Genomic DNA, 13,076 nt, shown 5'->3' on the forward strand with positions numbered 1-13,076 from the left:
CTTTTATCAACCAAAAATTGCTAAGATATTGCCTGTCAATTAGTAACAGTTGGATAATGTGTGGCCTATTTTTCATATTATGTGCCACAACAATACAACTAACCTCAAAGAAAATCTCCGGTTGGAGCAAACCACTATAATTAAGGACATAATTAAAGACTAGCACAATAATAGATCTGGGTTAAGCGGCAATAATCAAAGTTGTCGCATGGCTTATTGTTGTACGTAGCTCCTCTCTGGCTTCTAGCTATGTTATGCTCAATTATGATCAACACACATATATCCTTTGGTGATGCAATAATTAACTTCCATTCGATTATTGTATATGCGCCCGGTAACTATATATATATGGATTTACAGTGTTTTCAAATGGGTATCAGAATTCGAACCATAATAAAAGGAATTATGGGTACCACCGCATTAAAGGTGATTTCCAAAGTATGATCAACATATTGGTTTTACTGAAAAAAAAATATTCGCATCATGTATATATATACATCACAAGTAGAATATAATCACTGTCAGGTTAGATATTTTCTTATCCATGTGCAAATGATACATTACACCAGTCACCAAGTTGCAAAGAGGCATATTACAGCTTTCAAGCATCCTAGTCTCTGGTCCCTGTCTCATGTGTGCATGAACAAGCAACTGCACTACTTACACATTGATAGAAAATAAACACAAAAATGTAATGAGAAACTAAGGAAAAAAAAAGAAGAAAAACAAACTGGAAGAGATGGACTATCGTGTTGTTTCGGCAAAACACAAACCACTACTAAATTTTTCTCATCCTTTTTGACTTGTTTCTCATCGCATTGCTGAAATATCGGCGACGCAGGTATGATCGAAGTATTGTCATAATTAAACAGTAGTATGTCTGAATGTGCAATGCAAGGTTCCATGTAGCAAGCAAGCAGGCTTGCTAGTCATGATCTATGCTGTGCCAATTGGGTCTTCCTAGAGTGAACTCAAGGCTAGGGCAGCTCAGTTCATGGCTGGATACTTGCAAGCTGTTTGATCTACAAGGTTCTATGTCCTGATCCAATTGTACAAAAGTATGTGTTAGTGTAGTTTGCTAGGAATAATTATGAGTGAAGTGTACCAGCGGTCCCTAAACTTGTGTGCATGTGTCATTTAGGTCCCTGAACTCTCAAAATGCATTTTTGGGTCCCCAAACTTGTCCAGGTGTGTCATATAGGTCCAATTGGGCTCCGACCGCTCCATTCGCTGACGTGGCATGCCACGGTGACGCCTACATGTTGTTGGGGCCATGTAGATCCCACATGTCAGTATCTCTCTCTCCTCCTTATTCTTTTCTCTTCCTTCTCGTAGGCGTCACCGTGGCATGCCACGTCAGCGGATGAAGTGGTCGGAGCCCGATTGGACCTATATGACACCCCCAGACAAGTTCGGGGACCCAAAAATGCATTTTGAGAGTTCAGGGACCTAGATAACACATGCACACAAATTTAGGGACGACTGGTGCACTTCACTCAATAATTATATTAAAGTAGCTATCTAGGAGCTCAAAAAGAGACAATTAATGGAGCATAATATATGCATATATACCTCAACTGTGACCAAACGTTGAGCATCCATGTTGCACACGCTTGATGAAAGCCATAGATCTCTGAAGAGAAAGAAGTTGGAAAATTGTGTCACTAAAGTCATGAAGACTGTAGTTAATTATAATTAGCAATAATATACATATATACTAACTGCTCTTTCACCTGTATTGTATTATGAACATGAAAATTTGCAGATGAGTAGGGAAATAGACCCAAATGTAAATTACTTATAAATAACGTCTGTAAGTTTTAAACTAAATAAAAAATTGCATATTTCAAATTAAAGCAATTAACCTTGCAAGTACGGACGTAATAACTTAGTAGTATCATTTCCAAACTAAGGACTGTGTAGGCCATGCACTTTAATTTGGTGTCCCAATTAATTAATCCCTACCTATGCTACGCTTTTAATTTGCAACAGTGGTGACTGTACAATTTAATTAGCAATCATGAAAAATGTGTACCTAGCTAGCATATATAGGTCTACTGGTTACAAAGCTCCAGCTCTAGGCAACATGCCATTAAAATGATTTATATGTTGTGTTGGTACAAATGTGTGCATGCAGTACTGTCACAGAGAAGGAAGTTTTACTCTTCGAAATGTAAACCATGCCTATATGCACTTAAATTAATTGCATGCAGGCACAAATGCTGAAATGCACACTAATTAAGGTGCAAATCTCTGGATCGATCGAGAAGCTTGATGAAACCCAATTGCTCTCACTACACATGCATATATTCTACTAGTGTACACTATTGTAATTGTTTATTTTTAAGACAGATATATAAAGTACTTTATAATTGACATTTTAGTTTTTCAAATGGGCTAGATGTTTTTTCCTAGACCACGCGAGGAAGGTCCCTTAATTAATATATTCGGTCCTTTTTGAGCTAGCAGAAATCCCACAGCTGATACTATAATTACATAAAAGCTTAACCAAACATACAAAAATTCATTCACACCAGAAATAATGCCACCGTTGGTAGACATACCAATGTGTGTATTCCAAATACTTTTTTTTAATATTCGTGCATACAAAAAAAAACGAAAAATTGATATTCCAAATGGTTAGACCTATTAAATATTTATGTTTCCTAATTTTAATTCCATTCCAAAGGGATGAATTTACTTTCTCCAGCAAAATGAGCCCTTTTATGTTCCCATGATGCACACACGCATTTAATTTATTGACCACAGTTTACCCAAAAACATCTCCTCAGGCAAAGGGAAAGTGTGTGGTTAACTGGCTGAAGCTATATTTTTAGAAAAATATGTAAACATGAAATAATGTAATGCAAAAATTCCAAGGTTCAGGGTCGGAGCTGCTTGCACTGGGGTGTTCCGGTTCAGAAAAACTTTTAGCTAGAGTTTATCTATTTTCATCATATATGCATCATGTCAATCCAAATTCAGGCATCTGCATAAGCCTAAACCTGGTTCGAAGCTCTGAAAAATAGTTGAGTGGCACACCCCTCTGTTTCGTTCTAGATGTGCTCCTACTAAGGTCACGTTCCAACAAGGAAGTGTCTTTGGGGGCTTACAGAGCACGCATATTAGCCACAAGTGAACAAGATGTATCATGAATGCATAATTATTTGAGCTTTAACCATTATAAGGATAAAAAATATTTTTGATTTTTTTAATAAACTTATATATAATATTTTTATAATAAATACACCGTTTAATAGTTTGGAAAGTGTGCTCATGGAATATGGTACGGTAGCTTAGCCAAAACACTGCATAAAGGGCTGAGCTAATTCCAATTTTTTCCGTGAGTACAATTTTTAAGTTTTTAAGCAATGCGTTTTTTAAATCTATATAAAAGTTAGTCTGAAAGGTTAAATAATTTATTTTTTAAAAAGTTTATAACAGTTAATTCTCAACTAATCATGTGCTAATAACTCATTTTGTTTTACGCACCGCCAATAAGTTCAGCTTATCCTATGGTTCGGACACAACCTAAATTGTGTGCACAATTCTGTGAAAAAATGAAATAGTATATAAAGTTCACGTTTTGAAAAAAATTGCAAGACAACCTTTAAAATATAATTAAAATATTCATAAAATTCATATGTGATCAATACATGACCAAAAAACTTCCCAGGGAAAGTTCATAGATTACAGATGATCATGAAAAGTGAACACATTGTTGGTGAACATCCCACAATATCGTACTATAATTTTCAAATTTTGGAAGAACTTTATCAAGCTAAAAACTTTTTGAACAATTATTTTTTTCGGTTTGAGAGATTGTTTTTGTGTCAATATTCCATAAATACAATCATATTAAATTTCTCCCATTTGAACCTCAGTATGTCTGCTACAGTAGTAGTAGACACATGGAGTAATGGCAAGGAAAGTAAGGACAGAGCAACAGCAAGAGGCTTTGGTTACACATTTCTAGGATGTCAGCTGGGATCAGGTCTGAGGTCAAAGCCCACAGCCCCCTTGGACACACAGCCATCCATGCATTGACAAGAAAAGGTAAAAAAGCAGATCTATTACCACTGGAGAGAGAAGAAGCAGGAGAAGAGGACAATGCAATGCCCAAGAAAACACCCCACAAAAACCTTCATCTATCTTCAGAGAGGCCATGGCTGCATGCATGCATGCATAATGCTGATCAAGTCAATGGGAGATATAGATAGGCCCTCATCTCTCTGTCTATCTCTCTCCTTTTTGTGTGATTTGTGTAGGGCCAAACATCTTTTGAGCTTTAGCCACTACTAAAACAAAACCAGATCGATTACACTGTAGCTTGTGTTCACAAACATAGTTAACTTTATGTCTGGTTATCTTTGCTCTTAAGCTATGTAGCTGTCACGTTATCTTATCTCACGACAAGTTACTGTCCAAAATTGAGCTTAATTCAATGCGATTGACAAAATTAACACTGGGGATTTTAAGCAACAAATTCTGCTTTTGCGTGCATAAATATGTGTGTGTATCTATATAGATAGATGCTGTAGATATACCTCGGTGAATTGCTGCGGGCTCTGATGGTGTCGGAGTTGACGGCCGAGGAGGAGCAGTCGCCGTCGCCGCCGCCGCCGCCACCGTCGCCACCGCCAGCGTGGCTCGCGGCGCCCTCGGAGGAGGACCGGTGGTCGGCGAACGACTGCCGCCGGTCCGCTTCGGCGCTCGATGACGTGGCCTGCCTTACTCCGGCGGCCGGGAGGTCGTCGTCGCCGGAACCACTGCCGTCCATCGGCCCTGGACAGCACAATCATCACAAGCAATAATAACATCAAGTTACACATGTTAATTAATTATAGTTAGTGATGATATATAAGTGAACAGGAAATAGCATGACGGTGTGATTAATCAACCAATCAGTAGCAGCCAGCACATGTGTGATGGTTGATTTGATGAGGCACTCGAATTAGTAAAGTTAATTTTGGAAAATAAAAAATAAGTGGGATTAATTGGGGATCAATAACAATCTGATATATGCATGGTTCAGCTTAATTACCTGAGGCTGCTGCTGGCTTGTCAGTGCTCTTCACGGTCCTATACATCTGCAGAGAGCGCAGCAAGAAAAGAATCACCAAGAAAGCAAATGCAAAGCAAAGCTGCAAGCAAAGATACATCTTCTTGGGATGGATGGATGGATGGATAAATAGATAGACCAATCGGATTCAGAGTGGAGGTAAAAGACAGGAAAACATGATGGATCAAGCTGGAGATCATGGCAGCAAAAGCAAATCAAACACCAAGAAATGGACAAGCCAAAATACTGGAGTGTGTTGTCTCTCTCAGCTCAGCTTAGCAAAATTTACTGCACTTGTTGCTAGCCTAGCTATCTTGCTGCTGCTCAGCTAGCTTCTCTCTCTCTTCTCTCTTTCTCTCTCTTGTCATCTGTGGCTCTGGCTGGGATTCTGTTCCCTTGCTGAGTGAGTGCTTTGGTCAGGACACACACAGAGAATGCATTATTGCATAATGATGGTAACTTTTTCTCGCACACACCCCCACACGCATCGATCTCTTCACACACACACACACGCACTCTCTCTAGGGATGGCTGCTTGGTGGTTTCTCTCTCATGGAGTTCTCATTGGAATCTGTGCCCTCTCTCTCTCTCCCCCCATGTAGTACGTACGGTACAGTGGCTTGAAACAGTACAGATTTGAAGGAATCAGCTGCAATTTCCAAGCATTGGTTGCTCGATCATGGATGGCCATGGCGACGTGTCGATATGGTATGGAGGATTGGAGGGAGGAGGAAGAGGAAGAGGTGGTTGTTGTTGCTAGGTTGGATATCTTGTCACCTGCAAATGGCTCTTGACATGCGCTAGGGTCAGATCCTTGACGTCCATGAGCTCGAGCACCGACTTGGGCGTCGCCCCTGCATCGAATCAAAGATTCAAAAGGAGAGATTTTTTGAGCCGATTTCGCATGAAATGATCCGTGAAAGGTTGCGGCTTTGGGGATTGGATGGATGGGGCTCACGCTCGTGGCCGCCGAGGAGCTCGACGGCGTGGACGAAGCGGGCGTGGAGGGAGCTCGTCCACCGCATCCTCGGGGCGCGCATGCTGCGGCGGGACGCAGGGAGGAGACGCGGCATGAAGCGGGAGGAGGCGAGGCCACCGCCGCCGCCTCCGTAGGCGCCGTAGCCGATGGAGCCCGCGGCGGCGCCGTAGCCGCGGAGCGTGTCGGCGAGCACGCCGTGGAGGCGACCCGTGCTGGAGAGCATCCGGTGGTACGCGGACGGCGACAGCAGCGACGAGGTGGCCACGGCGGCGGGGTCGGCGACGCCCGGAGGGGGAGGAGCCTGGACCGGCGAGGTGGAGCACAGGGACGACGACGACGATGGCCACGCCGTGGAGTGGTAGGGATTGTACAGCCCCACCTTCCCGTGGTTGTGGTGCCGGTGGTCGCCGCCAAGGAACGGGTGCCCTCCGCCGGCGGCTGCGCTGCTGTACACAGGCACCCCCCGGATCGGCCGCGCCTCCGCCGCACCCGCCGCGCCGTTCATCGTCGGGAGCGTAGGCAGAGTCACGGGCACGTTCGACGCCACCGCCGCCGGTTGCCGCAGCCGCCACGGCAGCGCATCCGATGCCTCCTGCTGCTGCGGCGTCGACAGCGACAGCTCCGTCGACGCCGTGGACCCGTCCAGCCTCCTCCACGGGTCTCCCACCGCCGCCCCCGCCGCCGCCTTTACACCCGCGACACCTCTCCCAGTAGTAGCAGCACCCGCACCCCCGGTGCCCTGCATCCCTGCCGCCGCCGCCGCCCCCGCCCCGCCTGCGCCGCTCGGCAGGCTGATGTGCAGCGACAGGTCCGGTGTCGTCGCCGACGCCATGCCCCGCGGGCGCCGCCGGTGTGCTAGCTTAGCTCAACTAGCTCCCTCCTGGGATCGAGCGCGAGAGGTCGCTCGCTTTGTGCTTTGCGATGTGTGTGCGTGATGCTTCTCTCTCTCTCCTTCCTTCCTCTTCCTCTTCCTCTCTCTCTCTTTCTTCTCTCTTTTGTGTGTACAAGCATCTACCACCACATCCACAATCTTTCTTTCTTTCTTTCTCTCTCTATTTCTTTCTTTTCTTTCTTTCTCTCAGTAGGATACCATGTACGCTTAAACTTTCTCTCACTAGTTTCTCTCTCAAGAAACCAAGAAAGGAGACATTAGGGATGGATGGATGAATGAATGGAAGGAATGGAATCGGTTTCATGTGTTGTCTGGGTTAGGTACTCATCTTAAAGGGGGCACGGTGATCGGTTGATTTATGAGAGAGAAAAATGGAGAGGATTGTAGTACCACAGTACTGGCCCGTATCTGTACAGATACGCGGAGAAAGTGAGAGAATTATTTCGAAAAAAGCAGGAGGGCGAAAATATATGTGCGCAAAGAGAGTGAGAGAATTATTTTTTAAAAAAAAATTAAGCATAAATACTCCTCTGTTGCATATCGTAATACGTTTTAGCTATGTTTAAATTTATTTATTAATCAACATATATTAATTTTATTTATTTATTTATTACACGACAATGCTAAAAGTTTTATACCGTAAAACAAATTAATGGATGTAGTATATATATTTATTACAAGAGGTCGTTTGGTTAGGGTTTCGAATTTGGGATAAGATGAGCGGCCGACGTTGTTCGAGGGCAGCCTCATGAAAATGACGTAGGTGGAAATGCCGAAATGAGTCAAAAGCAAACACTTAATGTGCTTTGCTCCAACATGGAGTAAATACAACGCACATATTGTATACGAGTCTATATTCTATATTGTGGACGACGATGTTCGAGCAGTAATTAACGTGGCAGGGCCACCTTAAAAATATTATCCCCGTGTATGGTAAAAAAGATAAAATAAATCCATGTGAGAGAAAAAGGAGAAAAATAATTCACTTATTTATCATGCGTACTTTCAATCAATTATACTTATATTGTATGTAAACATGTTAAATTTATACACACTCAATATATAAATTAGATCATATGCAATCAATATCCTAGACACGAATGGCCCCATTGTTTGGCTTTTTAATTAAAAAAATTCAAACTGCATATTTATAAAAAAAATAATTTATAAATAAAAAAATTTTACACATGGTTTTGGCAATCTACAAGGCTGAAAAATAAACTTTGATACCCTCAAAGAAACTCCAAACTTAGAGATAAAAATTCAAATTTTTACTTATAGGCATAAGCAAAATAGAAAAAATTAAGGTGAGAGTTAGCAGTAAAAGCTAATTGCATCTCCTCCCTCTTTTCATCCCATGCCCTAAGAAAGAATTTGTATGTGCTTTCTCTCTCCAAAAATCCCTTTACTTCTCTTTCATGCCGTCCTGCATCTGTCAACTGTAGTGCAGGAGTGTTGAAGCACAGCACCCCTTTTTTTGTGGGGGAGAAATTTGGCTAGGTAGCTGTAGATATCAACAGATGCAACTAGTTACATATGTGCAGTAGTACATGCATGCACTATCTGCTCTGTCCAACAGTGTTTGCTCTAAGATTTCTACAAAAACAGGCAAATCTGGTTGATTGCCTGCTCTTCTGCCCTTGTAATATTCCAGTAAGTTCCAGTTTACCCAGACACCCCTACCAAACACCTTTCTAGCTTACTTAAAAAAAATGCCTGCCCTAGAATAAATACTCTTCTAGTATAAGGATATAAATATTTTTGAGACGGGGTAGTATTTAAGTATCCATGAACCAATATCGCATTTTCCAGGCCTGGGTAAACAAACAAAAATCTTCAACATCTCTAACACAGTAATGCTGAACTTTAATTAAAATGATTAGATTAGGGAGAAGAAGCATTGGATTGGTCTGATTTTAAAAGTTCGCATCTGTATTAGCTTCTGTATGGGGGATAATGATGCAAGTAAAACCAGGTCCTCCCCTCTACACACACATCTACTCTCTCTCGCTCTCTCTCTCTCTCTCTCTCTCTCCGAATGCTGCATTGGCCCACCTGGAGGTCTGTGATGTCAGTTATTCTGTTGAACAAATTGAACAGAGGTGACAATGCGGATTTCAGATGGCCACATGAAGAAAACCATATATATGGACTACATTGATGCTTAAGGGCATGAACAATTTATGGACCAATAAGACCATTCACAGTAGGAGTTACACCATCATGTGCCAGACATAGACGAAACCACTCTAAAAACATACCATATACAATACAGGCTATTTAAAGAGGGACCCACAATATTTTTTTTATTTGGTCCTCTCTCTCTACCTTTTCTCAGTCCTTACACCGAGCAGGCACCGATGGACGGGTGGTGGTTGGAGAGAAAGCAGGGTGACGACGATGGCGCCGGCACGGAGCGGCTAATGGACGGCGGGCGATAGGGAGTGGTCGAGGCGGACGGAGCTCAGGTCGGAGACCGCGGGCGACAACACCGGTGCCAGCATTGGCCCTCACAGATCCGGTAGCGGGCGGTGCAGATCTAGCGGAGACGACGCAGATCCGGCGATCGGGCGGCTGCGAACCTTGGGCCGACGCGGATCGACGACCGCAGGGCGTCGACGGGGCTCAGTCGGTGGAGATTGACGCTGTCCTCTTCCTCCTCCGGCGGCGTGGATCGGTGGGGCTTGGCCAGTGTCTCGCCTTCCTCCACCGCGACGTCGTCCTCTTCCTTCTCTGTCGCCAACGCACCTCTCTCCGTCGGTGACGTGACTCTCTTCGAAGCAGTCGCCAAAGCCACTTGCTTCACAGTGCGTAGCTAGCTCGTGCCTTCACCAAGCCCGAGGAGGAGAGCTGCGCGTCTTCGGCAAGATCCTATGCCTCCTACGGGGCAACAAAAATATGGGCCCATACGCACTGTAGCCGATGTGGCGGGTTGGGGTTCCTCGTCACGTCGGCGTAGTGTGAATGCCCTAACAAGGATCCCCATCTGGTTTTAAGTGGGGCCGGGGATGTTTTTATTTCAGCCCATCTCTGTCCTCTCAACTCATCATCACGCCCATCAATCCTCGCTCTCCTTTCTCCGTCACCACCCGTCGATCCCCTCTCTCTAGCTCGACGGGGCGGATAGCGTGGACGATTGAGTGAGATGGCCCAGACCGATGAGCTCCCCAGATCCTGCCACGAGCTCACCGCCCATCCTCTCCTTGTGTGGAAGTAGGTGGTGCGCAGATCTTGGCGGGGGAGCTCAACAATGGATCTCGGCAGCGGAGCTCAACAACAGATCTAGGTGGTAGAGCAGTGCAGCTCAGTGGGGGGATCTTGGCGGCGAAGCCCGTTGCCACTTTTCTCTTCTCCCCCCCTGCTCCAGGCCCAATGTGGCTGCGTGATGGGCATGGTTCATGCGTGTGCCTTTGCGTGGGCACGATTCATGCCAATTCGGCTGGCGGGCTTCGACGTGGTGGACTAAAACCACTCACCTCGTCAGAGCATTGTTCATGACCTAAATATTAGACTGAGATGGAGAAGACTATAGGCTCTATTTCTTTTATAAAACATGATATATGAATATCTGATTCTTTATACGATGAAATTAACAACTATAAAATTGAAAATCTAGTCTATTAATTCAAGAACCATACGCGTAAAAACCAAAAAATAATCTGTCCAAGAAGAATTCAGCCATTGTGTTTGCAGAGAAATAACCTAAAGTTTGCATGAAGCGGGATTACACAGCAATGAAAAACTAACATTATTCACCCATCTTGATACTACATATATGTACCCATCTGGCCATCTTATCAGTGCTCTCTGCATTGCTGTATATGGACAAGATTGAAATGGATTTACAATATAAAAACCAATTCTAAACACCGATGGTCAAAGTAAAGTACTAATTTGTCTCTGTCATTTCTTAGGTCAAGATCTTCATTAAAGTAATGGCTTATATCAGCATCTTCACCATTGTTAGCGGTCCTCTGGTTTGAAAAACAAATTAAATAATTTACCCATCTTAATACTATCTATTCAAAGATGAATTGAAGACCCTGTTCAGTGCAATATCTTCAATTCCTAGCTTTACTGTACATGATGACGGAATGGATTTACGACAAAAAAGAATATCTAGGGGTGCAAAAAACCAAACGGTATATTAACAAATAAAAAATGATTTGAAAATAATTTTTTACATACATGTTCTTAGCGAACTAAAGGAGTTGCTGAAAAATAAACTACGATTTTTTTGAACGCATAAAAGATTTGCACGTCAATATATTAGAAGAAAAGAGTTTTGTTACACGACGCCTAGAAGCCTGACAGGCTTAAGTCACAGACAAAAATAAGCTACGATGAAAATACACAAAATCAAATCTAAATTAAAATTTTAAATTTTGGGTTATAAGTATAAGAAAAACGAAAGATATGACTTATAACTATTTAAAATTGTAATCGTCATTCTTCCACACACCGTATGCACAGGGAGAATAAAATAAAAGGGTCCAAAGAAACTTCCATCCTATCGAAGGATAAATTTCCGTTGCAAGACGACTAGAGTGTAAACATCGGTGATTAAACCAAAATATTGATTTTTCTTCTTTTTGGTAGGTGGATCAAGATCCTATTTAAAGCAGTGGCTTCCATTAGCATCTTCACCCATTTCTAGCAGCCCCCTGGTGTCATCTCATCTGAAGACAGTGACCCATAATGTACGTTTTGTCACGCGTTTCTTATTTCTGAATTTTTCTCCTCTCTCCTTCCTCTCTTGCACAGGTACGAATGTCTGATCATTTTCAACCATTAATTCAGTGACAAGAACATTTGTATATATATGTAAATATATATATATATATATGTGTGTGTGCATGCATATGCTATGCTATGCTGTCAGGGTTGCTGGAGCTAGAATAGCCATTTTAGGGCCAAATTGTCAACAGGGGCTTAATTATCTACTCCCTCCATCCCAAAACAAACTAATCTTTCGGTTTCCATGTCCAGCGTTTAACCATCCATCTTATTTAAATTTTTGTAAGAAATCAAAAAAACATTAGTCACATGTAAAGTACTATTCATAATTTATCATCTAATAAAAACAAAATGTCAATCATAATTATTTTTAATAAGACTAAGAGTCAAATATTATAGGTAAAAAGTGAAATATTGGTTTGTTTTGGGACGGAGGGACTATAGTTAACTAGGTCTTTCAAACAAAATAAAAACATACAGATAACCAAGAGTTAAAAATTAATTAATATATTAGGCTGGAACAACCTTGGCTTCTAGAAACACAATTTTTGGTTGCAGTTCCCCAGATATAATCCACACCCCTATCCAGCAGTGACCCTGTCTGGGTTGTTATCTATCATGTCCTCACGCACATGGCAAATTTTGCACAAAACCTAGGTTGACTCTCGTACACATACATATGCTTGTCGTCCACATGAGAAATTGTGGACCTATTTGGAGAGTTTCTCTTAACCGCAGGTTTTTCCAAAAGCTGCTTCTGGTATAAGCTATCCCAAACGGCCCATAACTTCTGAATTACAGATTCTGAAAAATGAACTGATAATCCAGAAGCTGGAGAAGCTGGGTTTAGGAGTTTTTTCGGATTCTCAGAAACTGGCTACCAAACAGCCGCTTCTCAAAATCTAAAGCCCCCAAATAGGCCCTGTGTGTATACATAGAGATAGGATTTTGATTGTCAAGTACACGGCCCATAACTTCTGAATTACAGATTCTAGAAAATGAACTGATAATCCAGAAGCTGGAGAAGCTGGGTTTAGGAGTTTTTTCGGATTCTCAGAAACTGGCTACCAAACAGCCGCTTCTCAAAATCTAAAGCCCCCCAAATAGGCCCTGTGTGTATACATAGAGATAGGATTTTGATTGTCAAGTACACGGCCCATAACTTCTGAATTACAGATTCTGGAAAATGAACTGATAATCCAGAAGCTGGAGAAGCTGGGTTTAGGAGATTTTTCGGATTCTCAGAAACTGGCTACCAAACAGCTGCTTCTCAGAATCTAAAGCTCTCCAAATAGGCCCTGTGTGTATACATAGAGATAGGATTTTGATTGTCAAGTACACTCCCCAATGTTACATCAAGCTAGCATAGGCCATGCACATGCATTGTGCCCTCTCTCTAGCTTCTC

At 42.6% G+C, this 13,076-nt stretch overlaps 1 protein-coding gene across 1 annotated transcript; it reads right to left on the minus strand.

The window, feature by feature from the left end:
• Positions 1–468: 468 nt before the first annotated feature.
• LOC102700549 (probable transcription factor RL9) lies at positions 469–7,247 on the minus strand. The gene is made up of 6 exons (XM_040527250.1): positions 6,021–7,247; positions 5,840–5,916; positions 5,045–5,090; positions 4,548–4,785; positions 1,573–1,633; positions 469–1,039 (listed from the first exon to the last, which is right to left on the minus strand). Exons 1-6 carry the CDS (start codon positions 6,871–6,873, stop codon positions 926–928), a joined length of 1,389 nt encoding a protein of 462 aa, XP_040383184.1. The 5' UTR covers positions 6,874–7,247; the 3' UTR covers positions 469–925.
• Between the last annotated feature and the right edge of the window lie 5,829 nt (positions 7,248–13,076).

The sequence above is a fragment of the Oryza brachyantha genome, chromosome 8 (assembly GCF_000231095.2).
Source record: "Oryza brachyantha chromosome 8, ObraRS2, whole genome shotgun sequence".
NCBI lineage: Eukaryota > Viridiplantae > Streptophyta > Magnoliopsida > Poales > Poaceae > Oryza > Oryza brachyantha.

Coding starts and splice junctions, on each gene's coding strand:
- LOC102700549 (XM_040527250.1), bottom strand. CDS start 6,873: ATGGCGTCGGCGACGACACCGGACCTGTCGCTGCACATCAGCCTGCCG. Junction 4,786..5,044: donor CAAGCCAGCAGCAGCCTCAG/GTAATTAAGCTG, acceptor TGTGCTGTCCAG/GGCCGATGGACGGCAGTGGT. Junction 1,040..1,572: donor AACGTTTGGTCACAGTTGAG/GTATATATGCAT, acceptor CAATTGGATCAG/GACATAGAACCTTGTAGATC.